The sequence below is a fragment of the Podarcis vaucheri genome (genome assembly GCF_965113315.1).
Source record: "Podarcis vaucheri genome assembly, chromosome: Z".
In the NCBI taxonomy this organism is placed as follows: Eukaryota; Metazoa; Chordata; class Lepidosauria; order Squamata; family Lacertidae; genus Podarcis; species Podarcis vaucheri.
In genome coordinates, this window is record NC_138758.1 from 51,819,724 (window position 1) to 51,844,145 (window position 24,422).

The 24,422-nt window shown below is 49.5% G+C and overlaps 1 protein-coding gene across 7 annotated transcripts in view; it reads left to right on the top strand.

The window, feature by feature from the left end:
* ADGRD2 (adhesion G protein-coupled receptor D2) overlaps positions 1-24,422 on the top strand; it is a 65,504-nt gene extending 41,082 nt beyond the window's left edge. For 2 of the 7 annotated variants that reach the window (XM_082208837.1, XM_082208840.1), the window contains exons 18-25: positions 100-233; positions 1,278-1,393; positions 5,628-5,748; positions 8,669-8,710; positions 10,375-10,428; positions 12,424-12,573; positions 12,668-12,726; positions 23,086-24,422. In XM_082208837.1, coding sequence (XP_082064963.1) covers positions 100-233; positions 1,278-1,393; positions 5,628-5,748; positions 8,669-8,710; positions 10,375-10,428; positions 12,424-12,573; positions 12,668-12,726; positions 23,086-23,155 — 746 coding nt within the window. In that variant the 3' untranslated portion in view covers positions 23,156-24,422. Of the gene's footprint in view, positions 1-99; positions 234-1,277; positions 1,394-5,627; positions 5,749-8,668; positions 8,711-10,374; positions 10,429-12,423; positions 12,574-12,667; positions 12,727-17,849; positions 17,881-19,082; positions 19,119-23,085 lie in introns of those variants that run through there. The other 5 variants (XM_082208838.1, XM_082208843.1, XM_082208839.1 and 2 more) reach the window with 5 other exon arrangements.

Sequence of the window (24,422 nt, forward strand, 5' to 3'; positions counted from 1 at the left end):
TTGGGTCCAGCAGCTCAAGAACCCCTCAGTTGCCCCAGGGCAGGTGGTATGCAGAAGGAAAGTTGGCAGTTCACCGTCCTTCCCTCCTTGCCTCTTCAGGGCTTCCTGTGGTTATTGTTGGTGTGACCCTGGCCACGTCGTTCAACAAGTACGTGGCAGAGAACCATTGCTGGCTGAACGTGCAGACGGACATCATCTGGGCTTTCGTGGGGCCGGTCCTCTTCGTCCTGACGGTGAGTGTGTCAGGAAAGGGGGGGCCTCCTCCTTTCATTGGCGGGGTTTGCAGTGCAAAAGGTTCTTGCCACCATGTGTGGCAGTGTGAACGGAGAAATCTGAGGGCTCCCTTGGACCAAAAACAAGGACACCAGCCAGGAATACCAGAGCAAAACAGCAGATAGTCGGCTTGGTCTTGATTGAAGACTGTCGCCAAAGGACTCCCACCTGCCACAAGGCGGAACAAGATGGAAGCCCCAAACAAAAGAGCCCCCGAACTTTTATTAGCTGCTAATCTCCATGTTACACCCCCCCCCAAATACATCATGAAAGGGGAGGTCTGGTGGCAGTAATATGAGCATCCTGGACCCTGCCCCATGGTTCCCCTTTCATGATGTATGAGTGATCACTCATACATCATGAAAGGGGAGGTCTGGTGGCAGTATGTATGAGTGATGTAATTTGGGGGGGTGTAACATGGAGATTAGCAGCTAATAAAAGTTCGGGGGCTCTTTTGTTCGGGGCTTCCATCTTGTTCCACCTGGTTGCAGGTGGGAGTCCTGTCGCGACCGTCTTCAATCAAGACCAAGACTACTGGCTGCTGTTTTGCTCTGGTATTCCTGGCTGGTGTCCTTGTTTTTTTGTCCAAGGGAGCCCTCGGATTTCTCCGTTATGAGCAGGATTGGGTGCATGTGAAGAAATGTTGGGATTCGGTGGTTTTCAAACTCGGCGTCTTCACAAGACAAAGAAGAACTCTGCAGACCAGAGTGTATCTGAAGAAGTGTGCATGCACATGAAAGCTCATACCTAGAACTAACTTAGCTGGTCTTTAAGGTGCTACTGGAAGGAATTTTTTTATTCTGCAGACCGCAGGGTGTGTTTACTTTTCATGTGTGTGGGAGATAACTCTGATTTACACAACAATATACTGAGGGGGCAGTGTTTCCATGTTCCCTGAGAGGAGGATTCTGGGAAATCTCCCCCCTCCACAACTGCCACCTCTTAAAGCCTCTGACCGCTGTTTCAGGTCCAGCCCCTGACCCTCTCGCCCCTCTCCTTTGCAGGTGAACACCTTTGTGCTTTTCCGAGTGGTGATGGTGACAGTCTCCAGTGCACGGCGACGGTCAAGGATGCTGACCCCCAACAGCAGCTTGGAAAAGCAGATTGGCATCCAGATCTGGTGAGTCCCGGAGGCCCCTGGGGGCTGCCCCCCGCCCCCCCCCCCCTCAGAGAAGGGCACCAGAGAAGCAAAAGGCCATCTATCTGAATGCCATTTGCTAGGGAGAAGAAGTGTGAGAGCCAGTGGGGATGTAGTGCTTGGAGGGTCAGACTAGGACCGGGGAGGCCTGGGTTCGAATCCACGCCTGGCCATGAAGCTCACTGGGTGACCTTGGAAGCCAGTCGCTGCCTCTCAGCCTGGTCTACCCCAAAGGGCTGTTGTGAGGAGGGGAGAACCATGTACACAACCTCGAGCAACTTCGGGGGAAAGGTGGGATATAAACACTTTAAACAATAAAATAGAATCAGAGGCCACATTCCCACCATAGATTTAAAGTGTTGCAATACCACTTTGAACGGTCATGCTGTCCACAAAGAGCTTTGGGAGCTGTAGTTCACTAAGTTTTACAATTGTTAGGAGACACCCTGTTTCTCTCACAGAGCTATAGTTCCCAGAGTTCCCTGAGAAAGAGGGATTGATTGTCTTTTTTAAAGTATTTTTTAAAAAATAAATAAAATTTGCACATGTAACGATTGAAACATCATACTCACATACATCATAAAAACAGTAATAATGTCAAGAGGAATAAAAATACAAGGTAATACAGCTTAAAAAGGATAAATAGTGTAAAATATATTCCATAGTTGATATTTATTCAAAATATATCAAGCATTCATAAACCTTGACAGATTAAATAATATTTAGCAGGAATGCGCCAGCCATGAGATTGTTTGGTCATGTATATTTATATGGGAGGGATTGATTGTTAAACTGATCTGGAAATAGCAGCTCTGGGTGGGGAATAAGTGCCTCCTAAATAACTCCCTTAGCAAACTGCTGCTTCCGCTGCTTGAATTTGTCCACTGCCCTTCACCTGAAGGCCACAGGGTGGTTCACAACGTCAGCTGCACCTCCCAGGATTCTCTGGGGGAAGCCACAATGGTTTAAATTGGTATCCTAGTGCTTTAGTGTGAACATGGCCATAGAAGTCATGGCCATAGAGTTGTAGAGTTGGAGGGACGTGGGTGGCGCTGTGGGTTAAACCACAGAGCCTAGGGGTGAGCTCTCGTTGCTCGGTCCCTGCTCCTGCCAACCTAGCAGTTTGAAATCACGTCAAAGTGCAAGTAGATAAATAGGTACCGCTCCGGCGGGAAGGGAAACGGCGTTTCCGTGCGCTGCTCTGGTTCGCCAGAAGCGGCTTAGTCCTGCTGGCCATGTGACCCGGAAACTGTACGCCGGCTCCCTCAGCCATTAAAGCGAGATGAGCGCTGCAACCCCAGAGTCGTTTGCAACTGGACCTAATGGTCAGGGGTCCCTTTACCTTTAGAGTTGGAAGGGATCCTGAGGATCATCCATTCCAACCCCCTGCAAGGCAGGAATGTGCAATAGCAGCTGATGCCCATTGGGAATAGTAGAGAGGAGGACAAGGAGATGAAGGCAGAGTGAATGACAGGCAGGGTCACCCCCCGGCCAGTTATAAGTAAGAAGACAGGCTGAGGTTGGTGGGGCCCCATTTGCCCCAACAGACCATCTTGCACAGCTTGAAGCCATTGGTTTGAGTCCTACTCTCCATAGTAGGAGAAAACAAGCTTGCTCCCCTTCTACCTGACAGCCCTTAAGATATTTGAAGATGTCCATCATGTGTCCTCTCAGTCTCCTCTTTACACAGACCCATCTCCTTCAAGTGTTCCTTATAAGGCTTGGCTTCCAGGTCCTTGATCATTCTTGGTCACCCTCCTCTGCACACCTTCCCGCTTGTCAATCTCCTTCTTAAATTGTGGTGCCCAGAATTGGACACAGTACTCCAGATGTGGTCTGACCAAAGCAGAATAGAGTGGGACTATGACTTCCCTTGATCTGGACACTCGACTTCTGTTGATGCATTTGCCTTTTTTTTCTGCTGCATCACCCTGCGGACTCATGTTGAGCTTGTGGTCCACTAAGACCCCTAGATCCTCTCCACATGTCCTGCTAGTCAGCCAGGTCTCCCTAGTCTTATATTTGTGAAGCTGCCTAACTGCAGAACCTAAAACAAACCCTTGTGTTGCCATAAGAACCAAGCACAACAATAGAAACACAACATGTAGGCTTAATAGTTAGTAGAAAATATATAATAGAACAATGATATCATTCAGATTATAGGAGTAAGCCAATCAAAGTTCGTATGTACAATATAACAGAGTGGTAACGAGGACCGTCAAGCCGTGTGTTCAAAACAGATGTCTAAGAACAGTTTCACAATAGTCTTTCAGTAGTTTCAACAGAAGACATCTCAAAGGCTTCAAAAGTTCATTTTGTACTCATTTAATAAAAGCTCATTTAATACTGTTCCTCTGTATATTTGTTTTTCATGGGTCTACTTTGTTTCTGCATACTGTATATGCCATACTGTTCCTTTAAGTATATCGTTATTGGGAACACTTGTGATTTGCTTTGTATGTCCTGTGCAATTGTGTATCAGCATCTACACTATCTAGTGACCACTGATCCTTCGCATGAATCTCACTTACATATTCTGTTGAAGAATATCGGGTATGTACCTTTATTTATTCTGTTTTGTATATTCTGCTTTATTTAAAATGTGTATGCGGGTAGCTCAGTTCATTCATTCATCGGTTGTATGCCTCGTATCTTATTTCCAGCTGATGAAGACTATTACAAAACAGTAGTATCATTTCAGGGACGCGGGTGGCGCTGTGGGTTAAAGCCTCAGCGCCTAGGGCTTGCCGATCGAAAGGTCGGCAGTTCGAATCCCCGCAGCGGGGTGCGCTCCCGTCGTTCGGTCCCAGCGCCTGCCAACCTAGCAGTTCGAAAGCACCCCCGGGTGCAAGTAGATAAATAGGTACCGCTTACCAGCGGGAAGGTAAACGGCGTTCCGTGTGCTGCGCTGGCTCGCCAGATGCAGCTTTGTCACGCTGGCCACGTGACCCGGAAGTGTCTTCGGACAGCGCTGGCCCCCGGCCAATAGATGTGAGATGGGCGCACAAACCCCAGAGTCTGTCAAGACTGGCCCGTTCGGGCAGGGGTACCTTTACCTTTACCTTTTAGTATCATTTCGGAGACATTGTCCTTTTGAGGCTTTTGAGATGTCTTCCGTTGAAACTTTTGAAAGACTATTGTGAAACTGTCCTTAGACTGCAATGCGCTCTATGTGGAGCTACCTTTGAAGGTGACCCGGAAACTACAACTAATCCAGAATGCGGCAGCTAGACTGGCGACTGGGAGTGGCCGCCAAGACCACATAACACCGGTCTTGAAAGACCTACGTTGGCTCCCAGTACGTTTCCAAGCACATTCAAAGTGTTGGTGCTGACCTTTAAAGCCCTAAACTGCCTCAGTCCAGTATACCTGAAGGAGCGTCTCCACCCCCATCATTCTGCCCGGATGCTGAGGTCCAGCGCTGAGGGCCTTCTGGCGGTTCCCTCACTGCGAGAAGCCAAATTACAGGGAACCAGGCAGAGGGACTTCTTGGTAGTGGTGCCCGCCCTATGGAACGCCCTCCCACCAGATGTCAAAGAGAAAAACGACTACAAAATTTTTGGAGACATCTGAAGGCAGCCCTGTTTAGGGAAGCTTTTAATGTTTAATAGGTTATTGTATTTTAGTGTTTTGTTGGAATCCGCCCAGCGTGGCTGGGGAAGCCCAGGCAGATGGGCGGGGTATAAATAAATTATTATTATTATTATTATTATTATTATTATTATTATTATTATACATCTGTTTTGCACACACGGTTTGATGGTCCTCATTACCACTCTGTTGTATTGTACATACGAACTTTGGTAGGCTTACTCCTATAATTTGAATGATATGATTATTCTACAGTATATTTTCTACTATCTATTAGCCTCCGTGTTGTGCTTGTATTATTGCAAGAGCAAAACCTGACACTTGTCCCTGCTGATGTTCATTCTCTTAGCTTGGGCCCAGTTCTCCAATCTGTTGCGGTCATTTCGAATTCTGTCTTCTGTGGCCTTAGTTACCCCTCCAAATTTGGTGTCACCTGCAAACTCTATCAAAAAGGAAACGGGAGTCATCTGACATGGCTTGTTTTTGAGACCTGTGTTGAGACTTAGTAATCACAGTAATCATCACCGACTTGCTCCCCTGATGCTGACTTTGGCTACAGATGAGTTGACTGCCTCCTTTTTCTCTTGCCTCCCACCCCCCCCCAACCCCCATTGTCCTCTTCCAGGGCAACAGCCAAACCAGTACTGGTTCTGCTGCCAGTCCTGGGTCTGACCTGGGTGTGTGGTGTTCTTGTGCACGTCAGCATCACGTGGGCCTACATCTTCATTGTGTTGAACTCCCTCCAGGTAAGCTGCCTCGGAAGGTAGACCTTCCCTGCAAAATATCTCTCAGACACGTGTGTATGTTCGTACACCCACACATACACAGACACAGGGATCAGTTGCCCATGCTGGAGGCTGCGCCTTGTGACGGCAAAGATGCCTTTGAGCACATGCAGAGTGCCTTCCCCCTCACCGCCAGGGAGGAAGAGCTTGAGCTTCAGTCGTTTGAACATTCTGCCCAGAGCTGGCCTTGCAATATCCAGCACTGTGCAGCAGGGGAGGCCCTGACCATGCCAGCTTTCTGCTGTTTGGCCACGGCTGAAATCTCTCCCTCTTGCTCAGCAGCTGCTTCCCCTCCATCCAGCAAGAGCTTCTTTCAGCAACGGTTCAGTTCACACAGGTAACTCACAACTTCGGCTAATTAAAACTTGTGCGATTTCAACTTTATGCGCTAGCCAACTGGCCAGTTGCAAATCACGCAAATTAAGCGCATGCAAGTCTGAGAGCTTAAAAGCTCTTTCTGTGGCACGGGGGAACCTTTTAAGCTCTGTGCCTGGCTTAGCGGGCAATTCCATGTGAAGAATAATTCCCAGAGCCCAGTAAGCAAGGAGGGGAGCTTCCAACCTCTGCCTTGCTTTGGGGGCAAGGACCGCTTGGCTCACAGCTTCAGAGAGGTAAGGTCACTCGTGCGGGGGGAGGTTGCAAGGGTGGTTCTGACTAGACCTCATTCTGGCCTTACGCTCAGTCCCCAGAACATAACCCTCAAGCAAGCAGTGAGTGACATGTTTTGATTTGAATTGAATTAATTTTACAATGAAATGATTTTAGAATGTTGTATTATTTTATTGTTGTTAGCCGCTCTGCTTCAGCTGGGGAGGGCGGGATATAAATAAAAATTTATTTATTTATTATTTATTATTGAAGAAACAGTGGCTCCTTCCTTCCAAAGTCTCTCTCCCTACTCCCTCCCACCCTTCTAGCACACCTGTCCATTTGAAGGGACCCCCTTTCTAGTCAAAATACGACTAGATATGTGAATCGGAGTAGAATTACAGAATCACAGAACAGTAGAGTTGGAAGGGACCCTGCCATTTCCATCACAAGCCCAACCTTATTCAACGTGGAAATCACAACTGCAGTGTCCCTGACGGATGGGTGCCCAAGAAAACATCAAAGGGAGGAGAGACCTTCTGAGGGAGTCTGGTTCTTGTTGTTGTTGTTTAGTCGTTTAGTCATGTCCGCCTCTTCGTGACCCCCTGGACCAGAGCACGCCAGGCACTCCTGTCTTCCACTGCCTCCTGCAGTTTGGTCAGACTCAAGCTGGTAGCTTCAAGAATACTGTCCCACCATCTAGTCCTCTGTTGTCCCCTTCTCCTTGTGCCCTCCATCTTTCCCAACATCTGGGTCTTTTCCAGGGAGTCTTCTCTTCTGTCTGGTTCTACTGTCTCATAACTGCCAGAAAGTTCTTCCTCAGGTTTAGTTGGAATTCCCATTCTCGTCATTTGAATCCCTTGGTTAAGGGCCTACCCTCCAGAGCAGCAGGAAAGGTAATTTGGAATCTCCTGCGAAAGGATAGGAAGGAGGTGTCCATCACACAAATTGAGCTTTACTCAGAGAAGTAATTGCTTTCATGAAACAAGACAAGCGGACATTCAAAGGACCATGCCTTCCTCCCCCAGTCGGCTCTGCTCCGAGCACCGGTGCCAATAAGAGGGAGGGGAGTGTTTGTTCTGAGGATGAGCAGCCGCCCGGCATCATCCGCGAAGGTTATATCAGTGCCAGAGTGTGCAGCACTCCTGCCCCAGCTTGTGGAGGAGTGGGGCTTGTTGCACAGATGCCGGCCACAATTAGTGCATCAGCTGCAAAGCTTCCTGATAGCTGGAGGAACACAGGAAGTGATTCTCTCCTGATAAGGGGGCAAAGCATCAGAGGAGCACAGCAGGAGGGTGCAGTAATTATGAGGGGAGCCTCTTCTCCCCGTCCCAGTGCCAAGCTCAGGGACTGGAGAGCAAGATGTTGTTTAAGTTGGGGGGGCGGGCGGGGGAGAGGGATGCTCTAGGAAAACTCTTGGCTGGCAGTTGTGTTTCTGAAGGTTCATCATCCGAGACTTCTGAGGCGGCTTGCATTCTGAGAGAGGAAATGGGCAAAAGGAAGTGTCATTTTACACAACGCGCAGTTAATTCGTCCGTATTGTATTTGTTTGAGACATCCCTGAACCGCTCCTTGCTGCCAGTGCCAGCTCTAGAGCGGAAAACGCCAGATGTCCTGAGAGGAGGAAGAGGAAGAGGAAGGTTAGGCTTGTCCATGCAGTGCCACTTCTGTTTCGGAAAATGCCCAAAGGCCCACATACTGAAGAAGAAGAAGAAGATCTCTGGTGGACTCAGAAGCTCACCTCACTATTTTGTGGCATTTTGTCTGGTCATAATGAAGGCTTCTGAGTCCACCAGAGATCTTCTTCTTCAGTATGTGGGCAGGGGTGGGGGGGACTGAGGGAAACAAATAGTTGGCTAGGGATTGAGGCCATATTGGTCCAAAGTTAATTTTTGATGTATCCTGCCTTAGAAGGGGGCTGGTGTGGGGGCACACACACACACACACACACACACGCCTGTGTTTTACCTCCAAAGTTAGAAGCAGTTTGTCTCAGTTACTAGGAGTAGAAAACGGAGGGGACCCTTCCTCTCACTTTGTCTACCCCACACTTTCTCTTTTCTTTGTCCTCCTTTCCCCCTGGATGAATTAAGCCAACAGTCGCATGAAATCAGGCCAAGGGCTGGCAGTTGCCCGTCTCTTCGCGAAAGGGACAGTTCTGCCCCTAGGTAGGGAGAGAGACATTGTTTGGCCTTCCCTGTGTGTCTGTTTGGGGGGCTAGCAAAGCAAGGCTGCTGCCCCAGCGGCTGTTTCCAGGTCCCTGGCATGGATTCTTCCCTCTGTCTTCCTACAGGGTCTCTACATATTCCTGGTCTATGCCATCTACAACAGCGAGGTAAGGGACAGCCACACTACGCAGGGGGGGGGGCGCATTTGGCACCCTGTTTTCTCCGCAAGAACTCTCCAGACTTTGAAAATGGGCTTGGAAGGATGTGATCAATGGCTTGTGAAACCAGCTAGCAAAGGGCATCTACGGCCTTGGGGGTCCCTGAAATCTGCTGGATCCTCCCGTGTGTGTTTGTGTGTGTGGTGGCATTCTGACTACTTGCCATTCTGCTGGTGAGATCTCCTAGGGCAGGCATGGCCAAACTCGGCCCACCAGCCGTTTTGGGACTGCAGTTCCCATCATCCCTGACCACTGGTCCTGTTAGCTAGGGATGATGGGAGTTGCAGTCCCAAAACAGCTGAAGGGCCGAGTTTGGCCATGCCTGTCCTAGGGTCATCCAAGTTCCCACTAGATCTCGTGCGAGCGATGCTAGTCTTCTGCATATACGTGGAACCCTGGGAGCCAAACCCCCGTGTAAGACGCAGCCACACCGCAGAGCAGGAGTGAGGAAACCTCCAGCCTGTGGGGCAATCTCAGTCCTGCAAAGTCTGTTGCATGTCGAACAACTTTGCTGCCCAACTGACTCCTCTGTGGACAGATGGCACCTGACTGGGGGGGGGCAGTTGCTGCTGTTTCTCCCACCTTTTCCTCTTCAGCTGAGGAAAGAGCTACATATGACTAGCAGGTGCATTTTAAAAACAATTAAATGCCAGGATTTCCCACCACCACCACTATGGTGCCCCTCCCCCCACAGGAATCAACCTGGACCCTGCAATTGTCATTTGAGGCTCCTCTTTGTGTGCACGCCCCTCCCGCCCCCCACGGGATATCTGGAGTGTGGCAACACAAGAACTGGCCTTTTCTGTGGTGACCCCCTACTTGAGGACTGCTCTCCCCAGCGAGACTTACCTGCCACCGTCATTGCACCTCTTTAGGCACCAGGTGAAAACCAGGCCTTTGGCTTTTAACTATCTATGCAGCCATTTAGAAAGGGACGCGGGTGGCGCTGTGGGTTAAACCACAGAGCCTAGGACTTGTCGTTCAGAAGGTCGGCGGTTCAAATCCCCGCGACGGGGTGAGCTCCCGTTGCTCAGTCCCTGCTCCTGCCAACCTAGCAGTTCGGAAGCACATAAAAGTGCAAGTAGATAAATAGGTACCACTCCGGCGGGAAGGTAAACGGCGTTTCCGTGCGCTGCTCTGGTTCGCCAGAAGCGGCTTAGTCATGCTGGCCACATGACCCGGAAGCTGTATGCCGACTCCCTTGGCCAATAAAGCAAGATGAGCGCCGCAACCCCAGAGTCGTCCGCGACTGAACCTAACGGTCAGGGGTCCCTTTACCTTACAGCCATTTAGAGTGGGTGGGACTTTTGAACACCCCCACCCCCACTGGCCCAGATTTAATGTATGTATTTTGTTTCTGTAAGTCACACTGAGTATGGCAAAAAGTGGTAATAAAATTAATTAAATCATCATCATCATAAAGGCAGGAAGAATTTCCCTTGGCACTGCAATGCCAGTAACTGCTTACCCCACAACAAATACAGATAAATGCACAGGGGTGTTGTTGTTGTTGTTGTTGTTGTTTAAAAAGTGTCATCAGTACCTGGGGCATCTTGTTGTGTTCATTCTGTGGGCTGGAAGGGGCCAGTTTCACACCTGTGCTTGATTTGCAGGTGCGAAATGCCATCCAGCGGATGAAGGAGAAGAAAAAGGCTCTCTCTTTCACAGTAGGTTTGGGGGTCTGGTGCCAGGGTCTCCCCCGGACTGACCCCGTTTTCCTCTCCAGAAGGCCCCTCTCCCCTCCAACTCCCCCTGAAAACCACCGCATATGAGTCAGCCAGTGATAGAGACCTTGTGAGCTTCCAGAACAGTGATTCCAGTTCTGCCCTCTGGAACAAAATAGAGAACAGATCTGCTCTTTCTTATTCAGGGCACCCCTTATGCCGGCCACTGCCCTGTGGCCATTAAAGTTAGCACAAAACAAGACCCTAATGGAAAATATTTTGATTTTTTTGAAGGAAATTTCTCTTTTTTTGAAAGAGAGGAGGAAATTAAAAACAAAATATTTGTTAATTTGCCTTTTTATTGCTGCATTCCTGCTGGTTACTGAAAGGTGGAAAACGTTTGTCCAAAATACATAGAATTTGATTGCATCGAATGAAAAACATCCCTGGTGCACCCCCTTTTTTAAAATTAAAAGAAAAGGAAAAACAATTGTGACCTCCTTTGTCTCAATGTGGCAGGATTCTGTTAAATGCATAAAAAGGGAGAAAAAATTGCATTTGTGTCCTCCACTAGCCTCTTGAGAAATATTGGAAAGGTAACATCTAACCGGTTGAAAAGATTTTCCTGATGTAATATAGTGCCTTTTATTCTCGGTGTTCCTTGCGCCTTTGATGGTTTGAGCTATAGATTTATGTTTCCAGACGCGTTTTAAGCCCCCCTGACTCTCTCATATCTTACAACTGCCTTCCTTCTGCGTCTCATCGCAAGTATCCGCACAACCACCTTTGCCATTCCTTCTTGTGAACCTGACATCCGATGCCAACCTTGGTTCAGTTCAGTTTAGCTTTTATGTGTTTGTCTCTTTAAGTTCTGTTTTGTTATGTGGGTTATATGGGGGGAAATACCATATTTTTCGCTCTATAAGACGCACCAGACCACAAGACACACCTAGTTTTAGGAGGTGGAAAACAAGAAAAAAAATATTCTGAATCTCAGAAGCTAGAACAGCAAGAGGGATCCCTGCGCAGTGAAAGCAGCGATTCCTCTTGCTGTTCTGGCTTCTGGGATAGCTGCGCAGCCTGCATTCGCTCCATAAGACACACACACATTTCCCCTTACTTTTTAGGAGGGGGAAAGTGAGCCTTATAGAGCAAAAAATACGGCATATAAAGTTGCTTGGGGGTAGCTGTTTCTGGCTGACTGTTTCTTCTCCAAAGAGCACCAGAAGAGGCTGCTCTGGATCAGGCCAAAGGAGGCCTATCTATTCCAGCGTCCTGTTATCACAGTTCCCAGCCAGGTGGCCCCAAGGAAAACCAACAAGTGGGAGTCAAGCGCAAGAGAGAGCAACTCTCCCCAGGGACAGCCGTTGGCAATCTTTTGTAATATGGCGCCTTGAGCGAGGCCAACATTTGTTGCCCCAAAGCAGATCTTCTCAGTTACAGATCTTCTTGATTTTGTGTCCCCTGCACCACCCTAATGAATAAACTTCTGCAAACAACTGCTCTGTATATTGTTCCAAGCTGTTATCTCAAATCATTGCGAAATCAGTCAGCGCATAACTCCTGCTTGCCTTGGTGAAAGGGAGGAACATATTTTTTCATGCTGTGTCATATTAGCGAAAGCCATCTCGCCTCCTCTTCCATCTTTATCAAAACTCTCAAGTCTGAAGTAAAGCTGCACAATTAAATGCCTAATTATAAATAGAAGTCCGTCTGTACTCTTTAAAAAAATAATAATTTAAGTTCTTAGTGAGGCTTGGCAAACGATACAGAGAAGATCAGCATGGATCTTCTAGGCATGTGGATCTTCTTGATGTTGTGTCCCCTCCAGCACCCTAAATCCAGCACTTCTCTCCACCCTGCCCCCCGTGGGGGTGGCAAGGCATTTGGGTGCCTTGCCGCCTCCAAGTGCGGAGGGCGGAGCGTGGCCTTGGGGGGGGGCTGGGAGCCGCCTGTCTGGGGGTGCGGAAGCTGCCCAACTGCTTTGTGTCATTTCAGAACTGTTCCCACCCCATCAACTATCTGTCAAGCCCTAGGAACACGTCGTGGGAGGTGGGTAAGTTCAGCCCCTCCACCCCAGAGAATACAGCCTCCCCCTCCTCGGAGAAGGACTCTGCAGCGAAGAACAGCAGCGGCAAGGGTACGAAGGTGGCGCTTGTTCCACCTGCAATGAAATCAGCATGTCTGACTATTTCTGTTTTGTTTTTGCATCCCGGCTGATCCTCCTTTCTCCCTCGCACAGGGAACTTCAGCGCCAAAATCCCAGCGGGACTTGCGTCAATTATGTCTCCAGAGAGGCCGGTATGTAGCTCGTCCTCACCTACCCAGATAATCTAATTGTTTGATTTACTTATTTACTGCGTTTATATGATGCCTTCTCTTCTGAGAAGCTCCAGGTGGTGCACGTGGTTTTCCTTGGCTCCTTAAGTTATTCTCACAGCGACAGCTCTGCAGTGTAGGCCAGGCTGGAAGGCAGCAACTGCTCCTCACAAGGTCTCTTCTTGATGGCCAGGAGAGCAACTGGAATGCTGGCCTCCCAAGGCCATATAGTCCAAGACTAACCATTGTGTTGCACTGGGAGCTGTTTGTTCCAGGCCACACCCTTGGTCCACGTGGCCCCACCTCCTCTTATAGGAGGCCTTGACCCAGATGTGCCTGGAGGTGCAGGGGAGGGGGGTGAACCTGGGACGACCTGCAGCTGTGGCCTCTTCCTCCCTCCCTTCTCTTGAAGGAGCTCCACCTGTTGGTTAGAGGAAGCCACAAGGGCTGGTCGCACCTTCCAAGTGGCGATTGAGCCCCTGCTGGGCTGATATTTAGTCCTTCAGCTTCTCCAGAGTTTCCTCCCCCTGTGAAAGAGGCTTCCGCTTTCCTACCTGCACTGCCAGGTGCCCCTTGAGATCCCTCCCAAATTCTGATTCCACTTTGTTCTCAGAGCACTTAAGAATGTCTGTAGGATTCCAGTGGGTGCGGAATTTGAAACTTGCCTTGTTGGTTTGAAGTGGCCAAGAGTGGTGTGTGTGTGTGTGTGTGTGTGTGTGTGTGTGTGTGTGTGTCCCAGGAAATGTTTCTTCTGTATTGATCTGGACCCCCACCCCATGGAAGGAGCTATCTCATGATGACGCCTTCCTTCCCCATTGAGAACTCAGAATGGCTGCAAATGCAGCTGACTGATGAGGTGCAGAGCTGTCAAGTGTCCCTTATTTGGCGGGACAGTCCCTTATCCCAGCGCCATGTCCAGCTGCTGTCCCTTATTGACGAGGCTTCGTTTGGCTGCTGGATGGGCTTTCTGCCTTTGGCTCAGAGGGGCTCAGAAGTTGAACATCCCTGTTCCCCGAAAATCCCTTATTTTGGCTGCTGATCCCTTATTTTTGAGGCTGCTGGTCCCTTATTTTCAAATCTGTAAGTTGACAGCTATGAGGAGGTGGCTCTGTAGAATGAGCAAAAAAAGACAAGCGCCCGCTGGCTGCCTCAAAAGTAGGAAGAGAGGAAGATGCTTTCCACAGAGTCAGACCCTTGGTTCACCCGAATCAGTACTGTCTACACGGACGGGCAGCAGCTTCTCAGTGTGTCACCTGGGGCCTTCCCAGGCCCTTCCTGGACTGGACCCAGGACCTTTTGCCTTAGAAACAGGTCCTCCACCGCTAAGGTATGACCTGTCCCATAAAACTAGGTCCCCAGTCAGAACCAGAGCATGGGGCTACCTGACTCAGGATAGCTCTCCGGGGTTTCAGTCCCCGTCCCCCACCCCCCCCGTCCCCCGCATCATGAAGATGCCAAGTATTGAAACTGGAACTTTTCGTGCGCTTTCTTCCACTGAGCAATAGCCCTTGCCCTGAAGTGAAGCAAGGTAAAAGCCAGTGGGACTCCCTCCCACTGGAGGCAGCAATGGCAACCAACTGGAATGGCTTTGGCAGAGGGTTAGGCAGGTGCATTGTGTGTGGGGGGGGTGCCCACGGATGGCTCCTAGCCAGGACGGCTCCACAGTTTGAGCAGCAGTGCTTCCGAATGCCAGTTTCTGGAAACACCGGGACGGAAGAGAGCTCTGGTGCGCCGGTCCTGCTGTCGGGTTTCTCACGGCAGCTTGGCCGCGGTGGGAACAGGGTGCTGGTCTGTCAAGGCTCTTATTACATTCTTATGTTCTCTGCCCCACCCATGAGAGTTCCCCCTAAATATATTTTCTCTGCTTTGATGATTTCGAAATGCAATTTCTTTTCTCTGCAAGTGATAGAGGCAGTAGGGGGAGGAGAAGTCCCCTCCCCCCTTTCCAATGCAGTGTTAAACTGGAGCCAAATATAGCTGTCTGCTGTCTCCCCCACTTTGTGGCATGTCCTCAGTATCTGCTAGGGCTGATTAGGTGCCCCAGCTCCCTTTAACCACCTTGTTTTCCTCCCGTGGTTCCTGAGAGGTGGACTTTCCCCTCCTCCTTCCAGAGTCCCACCTTTATCACGTTGCCTTCGCAGGCAGGGAGCGACAATTCGTTTTAGAGCTGTGCCAAAGGCACTGGAGTGTAGGAGCACTGGGGGCTTTTTAAAAGGGCACCCTTCTCTCCCGAGAGCCTGGGCGACCAAAACAACAAGCCCACCTAAAAGGGTCACGGCTGCTGAGCAGCCCCTAAAGCAAGCAGGCGTGTTGCGGAAAGATTGCCATGCGTTGCTAGAGACAGGGTTGACTCCGTGCAAGAAGGGCAACTCGCTCATTGTTCCATCAAGCTTTCTGCTGACAGCAGCAGCCTCCAAGCTGACGGTCTGAATGAAGGACTCTGAAAAGTCAGAAATAGGTTTTCAAAGTTGATTACCTTTTTTTTGGCCCTGTTTGTCCCCCGCTATCAAACTGGATTATGCCAAGTACTAACTATTCAACTCCCAAGGGCGCTAGTTGCCTCTCAGCCAAATAAACAGTCCTCATCCTCCCCATCATGTTTTGTTTTTGTTTACTAAACCATCTGAAAAACAGGCTGCGGAATCTTCTGGCAAGGATGAACCCTGGGCTCGTTTTGCTGCCCTGATTGGCCAAGCCGATCAGCGGCCGAAATGGAAACCCACCAGCTTCTCCCCACTGACCCCGGGTGTTGGGCAAGAGGGGCCACGCCATTGCCTTAGCTCCTAGGAACTCAGCCTTTGGCTCAGGCCAGAGGGATTAATTTTGCAATTTGCGCAGATTTCTGGAATGCCAAGGTCGGTCGCTGCTGATTCCCATCTGTTAGTCCCAGAAGCAAAGATACGATCAGCTGCACACAGGGTTTAGAATGTTGATTAATTTCATTGTTGCTTTACATCACGGAGACAACAACAAGAAGAAAAGCACATAATTAAAAAATAGAAGACTGAGTATAAACATAGAATTAAAATAAAACCCGTTACAGTCATGGGCAGGATAATATAGATGACTGAATCAATGAAATCCACAGATAAGCAGGTGGAGATGACCATGTGCCTCCTTATTGACATGTGTAATAAAATCTTAAAAACAGTGGTACCTCAGGTTACAGATGCTTCAGGTTACAGACTCCGCTAACCCAGAAATAGTACCTCAGGTTAAGAACTTTGCTTCAGGATGAGAACAGAAATCGCGCAACAGCAGCGGGAGGCCCCACTAGCTAGAAGTCGTGGTGGTGGTGTTTAGTCATTGAGTCGTGTCCGACTCTTCGTGACCCCCTGGACCAGAGCACGCCAGGCCCTCCTGTCTTCCACTGCCTCCCGCAGTTTGGTCAAACTCATGCTGGTAGCTTCGAGAACACTGTCCCACCATCTCGTCCTCTGTCGTCCCCTTCTCCTTGTGCCCTCCATCTTTCCCAACATCAGGGTCTTTTCCAGGGAGTCTTCTATGTAGTGCGTAGTTAAACCGTGGAACTCCCTCCCACAGGAGGCAGTGATTGCTGCCAACTTGGACAGCTTTGAGAAGGATTCGATGAATTCATGGAAGAGAAGGGGGCTACTGATGGCTCTGCCCTGTCTCCACAGTCAGAGGCAGCAGGGCTCCTGAATCCCAGTGGCTGGAGAGATATGGATCTTGTTCTGGTTTCCTATTCAGGCACCTGCTGGGCCACTGTGAGAACTGGGTGCTGGACTCGATGGTCACTGGCCTGATCCAGCAACCTCGGGTTAAGAACTTAGTTCGTTCTGGAGGTCCGTTCTGAACCTGAAACTGTTCTTAACCTGAAGCACCACTTTAGCTGCTGGACCATAAAGAAGGCTGATCGCCTAAGAATGGATGCTTTTGAATTCTGGTGCTGGAGGAGACTCTTGAGAGTCCCATGGACTGCAAGAAGGTCAGACCTCTCCATTCTGAAGGAAATCGGCCCTGAGTGCTCACTGGAAGGACAGATCCTGAAGCTGAGGCTCCAAGACTTTGGCCACCTCATGAGAAGAGAAGACTCCCTGGAAAACACCATGATGCTGGGAAAGAGGGAGGGCACAAGGAGAAGGGGACGACAGAGGACGAGATGGTGGGACAGTGTTCTCGAAGGGGGCTTCATGGCCAAATGTGGAGATTTGAACCCTGGTCTCCCAGGTCCTAGACCAACAGACTAACCACTGTGGTTGGGACAGCTGATAGGGAATGCACTAAAAAGTGGGGGGTAATATCTGATGGATGAGAAGACACCGCATTTTTCACTCTATAAGACGCACCAGACCACAAGACGCACCTAGTTTTTGGAGGAGGAAAACAAGAAAAAAATATTCTGAATCTCAGAAGCCAGAACAGCAAGAGGGATCGCTGCGCAGTGAAACAGCAATCCCTCTTGCTGTTCTGGCTTCTGGGATAGCTGCACAGCCTGCATTCGCTCCATAACACACACACACATTTCCCCTTACTTTTTAGGAGGGAAAAAGTGAGTCTTATAGAGCAAAAAACACGGTAATTCATTCTGGAGGTCCATTCTTAACCTGAAACTGTTCTTAACCTGAAGCACCACTTTAGCTAATGGGGCCTCCTGCTGCTGCCGCGCCGCCGGAGCACGATTTCTGTTCTCATCCTGAGGCAAAGTTCTTAACCTGAAGCACTATTTCTGGGTTAGCGGAGTCTGTAACCTGAAGCGTCTGTAACCCGAGGTACCACTGTATAACCTTGCCGTAAAACAAATAGGAAGGAACACTGAAAAACAGACCAGACATTGCACATTGCAGGCTTTGTGAAAGCAAATCGGTGTGGATGGTCAACAAACAGCCACCGGGAAGAGTCCCACGCCTCTTGTGCTGATTTCAGCCTCTCAGTGCAGGGAATCAAACATTAATTCCGTTCGTAGAGCTAGATCAGATGGCTACCAGGTAGACTGAGTGAGACTGCTTCGTGTTTGCAAAGGACTTTTGCGTTGGTCTTGCGACCCCAGAGGAAGCCGGGTGGGGGGCTGCTGAGTCTTGCCACCATTTACCTACCTGTTGATGTGTTCTCCATCTCTCTCTCTCTCCCTCTCCCTCTCTCAGGCTGTGCAACTGACTGCATTCAAATCATCAGGTAATGCTTTTCCCATCTGTTCTTTTCCTGGCCTTACCTGAGCGTCCTGTGTCACCTGATTTTCACTTTCTTTGGTGATGGGAGTGGGGAAAGCCACCATTCTTCTTCGTTTCTGCTTTAAAAGTCTTTGTTTAGTATTCCTCCCAGTCTTAGACATTTGCACTTGCTCATAGTGCTGGCAAACAGACTGAGTTGGGTGCTGAAGCCTTGGAGGTAAGAGGGACGTTGCCTTGATTTCTAAAAGCTCTGTATGGGATGGGTTCAGGCTAATAATAATAATAATAATAATAATAATAATAATAATAATAATTTATTATTCATACCCCGTTCATCTGGATGAGTTTCCCCAGCCACTCTGGGCGGCTCCCAATCGAGTGCTAAATACAATACAGCATTAAATATTAAAAGCTTCCCTCAACAGGGCTGCCTTCAGAGGTCTTTTAAAGATATGATAGCTAAGGGACGTGGGTGGCGCTGTGGGTTAAACCACAGAGCCTAGGACTTGCCGATCAGAAGGTCGGCGGTTCGAATCCCCGCGACGGGGTGAGCTCCCGTTGCTCGGTCCCTGCTCCTGCCAACCTAGCAGTTCAAAAGCACATCAAAGTACAAGTAGATAAATAGGTACCACTCCGGCGGGAAGGTAAACGGTGTTTCCGTGTGCTGCTGTGGTTCGCCAGAAGTGGTTTAGTCCTGCTGGCCACATGACCCGGAAGCTGTACGCCGGCTCCCTTGGCCAATAAAGCGAGATGAGTGCTGCAACCCCAGAGTCGGTCGCGACTGGACCTAATGGTCAGGGGTCCCTTTACCTTTAAAAATAAAAAATTAAGAAATAAAAAATAAGATAGCTGCTTATTTCCTTGACATCTGATGGGAGGGCGTTCCACAGGGCGGGCGCCACTACCAAGAAGGCCCTCTGCCTGGTTCACTGTAACCTCACTTCTCTCAGTGAACCTGAGCTGACCCAGCCCTTTGAAGGGTTGCACAAATTCCACAATTTTCTCAAAACACACCAGACGAGCTGCTGTGCCAAATAGTTCCAAGTGCCTGTGTGGTTCATCTCACACGGGGGGGGGGGGGGTTTGCGAAGCTGACGTGAGGCTTAGTTCCTGGACAGTGAGCTGCGCAGCGTAGCACCAAACCCCCCAATTGCTCACATGGGGGGAAATCAATGGTGGCGCTTTTTTCTTTGTGTTTTGTTTTAGAAAAATGTTGCTGGCACTCGCCGTGAAGTTGTTACAGTAAGTGCTGCACTTTTAACGGGGTTGGGGGAAGGTGCCGGTACTGAGTACCCTTGAGTAACCCCCCCAAAAAAAAAAGCCCGGGGAGGGGAATAAAACAACGAACCCAGCGGGAGCGAGAGGAGAGTGAGCCACAGGTGCTGTGAGCACTCAGAGGTCGCTGACCCTCCATCAACAAAGCCCCTATTTCCCTGCAAATTGTTTTAAGCTCGCTAAATAGGGACTTATTTTCTTTAGTTGTAGGTCTGAACAAAACCTCGACATCTTGTGATGAGAGCCCTTGTTCAAATATTTTGTTGGGGGCTTGCTTGTGGGTGTGCAACCCCCACTTGTGTGTTTGCACACACTCTCGTGAAGCACAAAGTCTTTGCCCGTGCATTTCTGCCCCTTTCTCTCTCTGTACCTCTTCCACACAACCCTTTCTCTCCGTCTAAGCAAGCCTGTTTAAAATACATGGCAAAGCATCTAGTCAGCCAAAAGGATAGCCATGAAATTAAGGCCAGATCTGGAACCCTGGCTGATTTTGCAAAGATGTCCGACTCTCATTCACTGAGCCATATCAGCAACAAAATTTCTTTCCCCTGCCTTAAATAATTATACTGCTCAAATGAAGAAATTTTGGAGGAACCGAGAATGTGAAAGGACTGTGAGGTCGGGATTGTAGCTCAGTAGTGGAATGTAGAAGAACACAGGTTCAATCCCCAATGACTTATACAGGTAGGGCTGGGAGGGACTCCAGTCTGTGCAGACAATACTGAGTTAGATGGTTCATCCCATTGCTCTGTCCCTGTTCCTGCCAACCTAGCAGTTCAAAAGCACGCCAGTGCAAGTAGATAAATAGGTACCACTGCGGTGGGAAGGTAAATGGTGTTTCCGTGCACTCTGGCTTCCATCACGGTGTTTTCTTGCGCCAGAAGCGGTGTAGTCCTGCTGGCCACATGACCTGGAAAGCTGTCTGTGGACAAATGCCGGCTCCTTTGACCTGAAAGCGAGATGAGCGCCACAACCCCAGAGTCGCCTTTGACTGGACTTAACCATCCAGGGGTCCTTGACCTTGACCCTGACCCTGATTTGGTATAAGGCTGCTTCCTGTGTTCCTGTCACTCACAACAGATTCCTGGGTTTTTAATACTAAATGGATGCCCTTCACATCAGGCTCTGGTGGGTGGATCGTGGAGTTCTGATCACAACAACCACAATCCTGCAAGCCTTTAGGTTAAGGAATTAGGTCAAGTCCAATATATGAATATGATGCTTTGGGTGGACTCCATGCTACAAAGGCTCTTTCCTGCCTCTGCAGTTCAGATTATGTGTCTTATTTAGCCATTCCAGGAACAGGATGCTGAACTCCATGGGCCCCTGGCCTCACCTAGCAGGCTGTCTTACGTTCCTATGTAAACCTCATGGTAAAAGGTAAAGGTAAAGGGACCCCTGACCATTAGGTCCAGTCGTGGCTGACTCTGGGGTTGCAGCGCTCATCTCGCTTTATTGGCCGAGGAGCCGGTGGCCAAAGTCTTGGAGCCTCAGCTTCAGGATCTGTCCTTCCAGTGAGCACTCAGGGCCGATTTCCTTCAGAAAGGAGAGGTTTGATCTTCTTGCAGTCCATGGGACTCTCAAGAGTCTCCTCCAGCACCAGAATTCAAAAGCATCCATTCTTCGGCGATCAGCCTTCTTTAGGGTCCAGCTCTCACTTCCATACATCACTACTGGGAAAACCATAGCTTTAACTTAGACAGATAAACCACGTCTAACAAGCTGTGGTATGTTGTAGCCGGATAACCCTGGACTCCAGGGCTCCCTTTCTCTCAAGACAGCCAGTTGCCCCCTTCCCACCAACTGAGGCCACTGACCACTGCTTGACCACTGCTTCAATATCCCTGAGATGGAGCTAGGAACCAAGCAAGTAAGCCGCTTTGCCAATCCTGATTTAGAAAGAAAAGGAATATTTCCCACCTGGGCACTTTTGCCTTTTAAACTCACTGTACCACCATGACTGCAGGAACAAAAGGGGTTTTTGCTGCTTCTTCCCTGACACTGGGCATATTTGCCTGAGAATAAGCACCGTTTTCTCGTGGAAAAGAATGGCATAATTTTCAAAGTAAAAACAATTTTGAGAGAACTTATTTTAATCACTCACACTCCTGGCCAGCCACCCACAGGCTATACAATAAGTGAGAATAATGGAAGAGGCGGTGCAGTGATCAGTTTTCTTCATCTGAAGGCTTTGGCCTTAGCTGTGTTTATGGTTTATTTACACCATTTATTTGCTGCCGAGGTGGCATCCAAGAGCAGACATAGAAAGGGGGGAAAGGAAAGGAGGGGGGAAAACAGGAGCAGGGTAAGACAAAAAGAGTTATGCAGAGCTAGGAGAGGCGAAGAACGAAATCTGTGGCTGGTTTGCAACCAATTGCTTGTCAGCTACCTTGCAAAAAAAATATTATTTTAAACCCACGGATAGTTGTGCTTGATTCCTGGGCATCTGCTATGGTGTTGTGAAGAAAGAGATATCATTAAACCAAGACGGACACAATTTGTTTGCATTAGGAAGGCTGCACTCCCCCCCCCCTCTCCCTTTGAAAGCTTCTGGACCCATTCACAGCACAAGAGGCTACAGGTTCCTACCTCCGAACGCAGACATGCACCGTCTAATGAGTTTCTGGCTGCTTTATGAAGACATGATCTTCTGTCAATATTCATTACACCCCATTATGCGGGGAGGTGAGGCCCCTGGGAAGTAGGGGAGTGGTGGGGGGTGCTGCTACATATTTGCACAGACAATAAGAAACACATCTTTTTCATCTTGGTGAAGAAGGCAATCGCCTCAGCCCCCGTCTCCTCGAGTGTCAGCCCATTGTTTCCCTGTGATAATTTCATTATCCGCTTTGAATACATCTTGTTTGTTGCTAAGCTGTGCATAGCAACATGTGCCTCGTCTCCACAGCTGGGCACCTGAGCAGCCGAGAAAAAGCCATTCTGGCGAGCCGGAGCTCACACAACGTACCCGAGGTGGATTTTGTTTATATAAGCAGCATGGCAGCCCCCAAGCCCCAGGGGCCTGGCAAAGCAGCGGTTCAGAGGCAGACTTTGGCAACATCCACACCCACAAACTTGGAAGCGATGCCGCTTTTAACAGCCGTGGAGTCTGCCCCCAAAGAATTCTGGGAGCGGTAGTTTGGGGTGCTGAAAGTTGCAAGGAGGCCTCAATATTCCTCCTCATGAAGCTACAATTCCCAGAGTTCCCTGTGAAGACAGGTTGCTTTTTAAACCACTCCAGGAAATTGCAGCCCTGCGAGGGGAGTTGGGGCCTCCTCAGCACCCTTCATGGAATGCAGCTCCCAGAATTCTTTTGGGGGGAGCCATGACACTTTAAAGGGGAGGTAACCGTGCTTAGGGACGTGGGTGGTGCTGTGGTCTAAACCACTGAGCCTCTTGGGCTTGTTGATTAGAAGATCAGCGGTTCGAATCCCTACGACGGGGTGATCTCCCGTTGCTCGGTCCCTGCTCCTGCCAAGCTAGCAGTTCAAAAGCACCTCAAAGTGGAAGTAGATAAATAGGTACCACTCTAGCGGGAAGGTAAACGGCGTTTCCGTGCGCTGCTCTGGTTCGCCAGAAGCGGCTTAGTCATGCTGGCCACATGACCCGGAAAAACTCTGCGGACAAACGCCGGGTCCCAGGCCAATAAAGCAAGATGAGCGCTGCAACCCCAGAGTCGTCCATGACTGGACTTAACGGTCAGGGGTCCCTTGACCTTTTTAACAATGCTTTAAGTGTATGAACATGGCCAGGGAGTTGGATTTGGAAGGAGTGTTGATGTTGGGGAGGCTCACCACCTGAGGTGATGGGCAAGATGCCGCCTCCTCCCCATTCCAGATACACTGAGCGTTGGAGGGCCCTGATCCTGCAGCCTCCAGGACCTGTGTGGGTTCTGCTGTTGGCTGCGCTGATGCCTCTGTCTCTTCTCCCTTAGGCTTATGAAAGGAGCTGCCCCAGGTGATCTCCTCCTCGTCCACCCCAGTTCAACACAAATGATTGAATAATTGCATCAGAAGGCCATGTGCATCTGGCTGTTTCTTCCTCCACTTTCCCAATATCTGGCATTGAACAGGCTGGGCTTTGGCCCCTGGTTCACTGGCCAGGGGAGGATTTGCCAGGCGTCCTCCTTCCCCGACTCATCCATTCTGGTTTCCTTAAATCTGCTGGTGTCCTGCTCTCACGGACTGTGACTCTTGCTGGCTTTTCTTATCATGTGCTTTGTATGTCCTTGGAACAGCAAACCTGGGAGTTCACAGTCAAAATTCACCCCCCCCCAGCCCACTTTGCTTTCTGTGTTTTGGGCGAGAGATAGGGCGTTGTTTTCCTGTGTGAGAAAGGTTCCGTCCCCCTGCTCATGTCCCTACAAGACGCGCCACTGGTTTCTCATTTTTAAAAAACCAACAGCCTAGTGAACCCAGTGGAAATGCATTGAGACCTGACCCATGGCAGAGCTCTCCTCCCCGCTGCTTGTGAGGGAGCCAGTGTAAGGGTTAGGGGTCTCAGGCTGTGATGTGGGGAAACTGGCCTTGAATCCCCACTTAGTCAAGTGAAGCTCACTGGGTGACACTGGGTGACTCTGGGCCAGCCGCTGCCTCTCAGCCAATCTTCTCTCACAGGGTTGAGAGGATGAAAAGTGGGGGGGACCATGTACCCCTCCTTGAGTTCCAGGGAGGAAAAGGTGGTCTGCAAATGTAATTAGTAAATAACGACACTTGTGGCCCTGTTAAACGTTCCCAAAGTGGCACGTAGAGATTGCCCACTGAATCAGCAACGCACTATGGGACTGTGCCTTCAATTCCTCTTGCTTCTGCTCTGGTGGCCTAAATTGCCTGCCCCCCCCCCTTTTGGGGAGCCCCCCACCTGCCGCCCAAGGCACCTCGTGGCCTTCCTCTCTGCTTTCCTGCCTCCAAGCTTTCCTCATCCCGGGGTCTCCCTCCATGACGCCAGAGGGTTAAACGTATTTTCAGTGCCAACTCTGCGAAGCCAGCGCCCGCCTTTTCTCCCGTTCAGAATTTGCTCTGTGTTCTTTAAGTGTCTCAGTGCCCTGAGCCTGTTGTTAGAAACCTTTAGATTTTTTTTAAAGTAATAATATTGTGACACAGTTTTTAAAATGGTGGAGCCATGCTTTTGCAAACTAACCCACCTCCTGGTTTTCTGCTGTTTTCTGTGTCTTGCTTTGTTGTTGCTGCTGTCTGTTCGTCGTTTTAACAAACTGATTGTATGGATTAGTGTCTGGATGACTTGAGCTTCCCTTGGAGGGAAAGTGGGGTT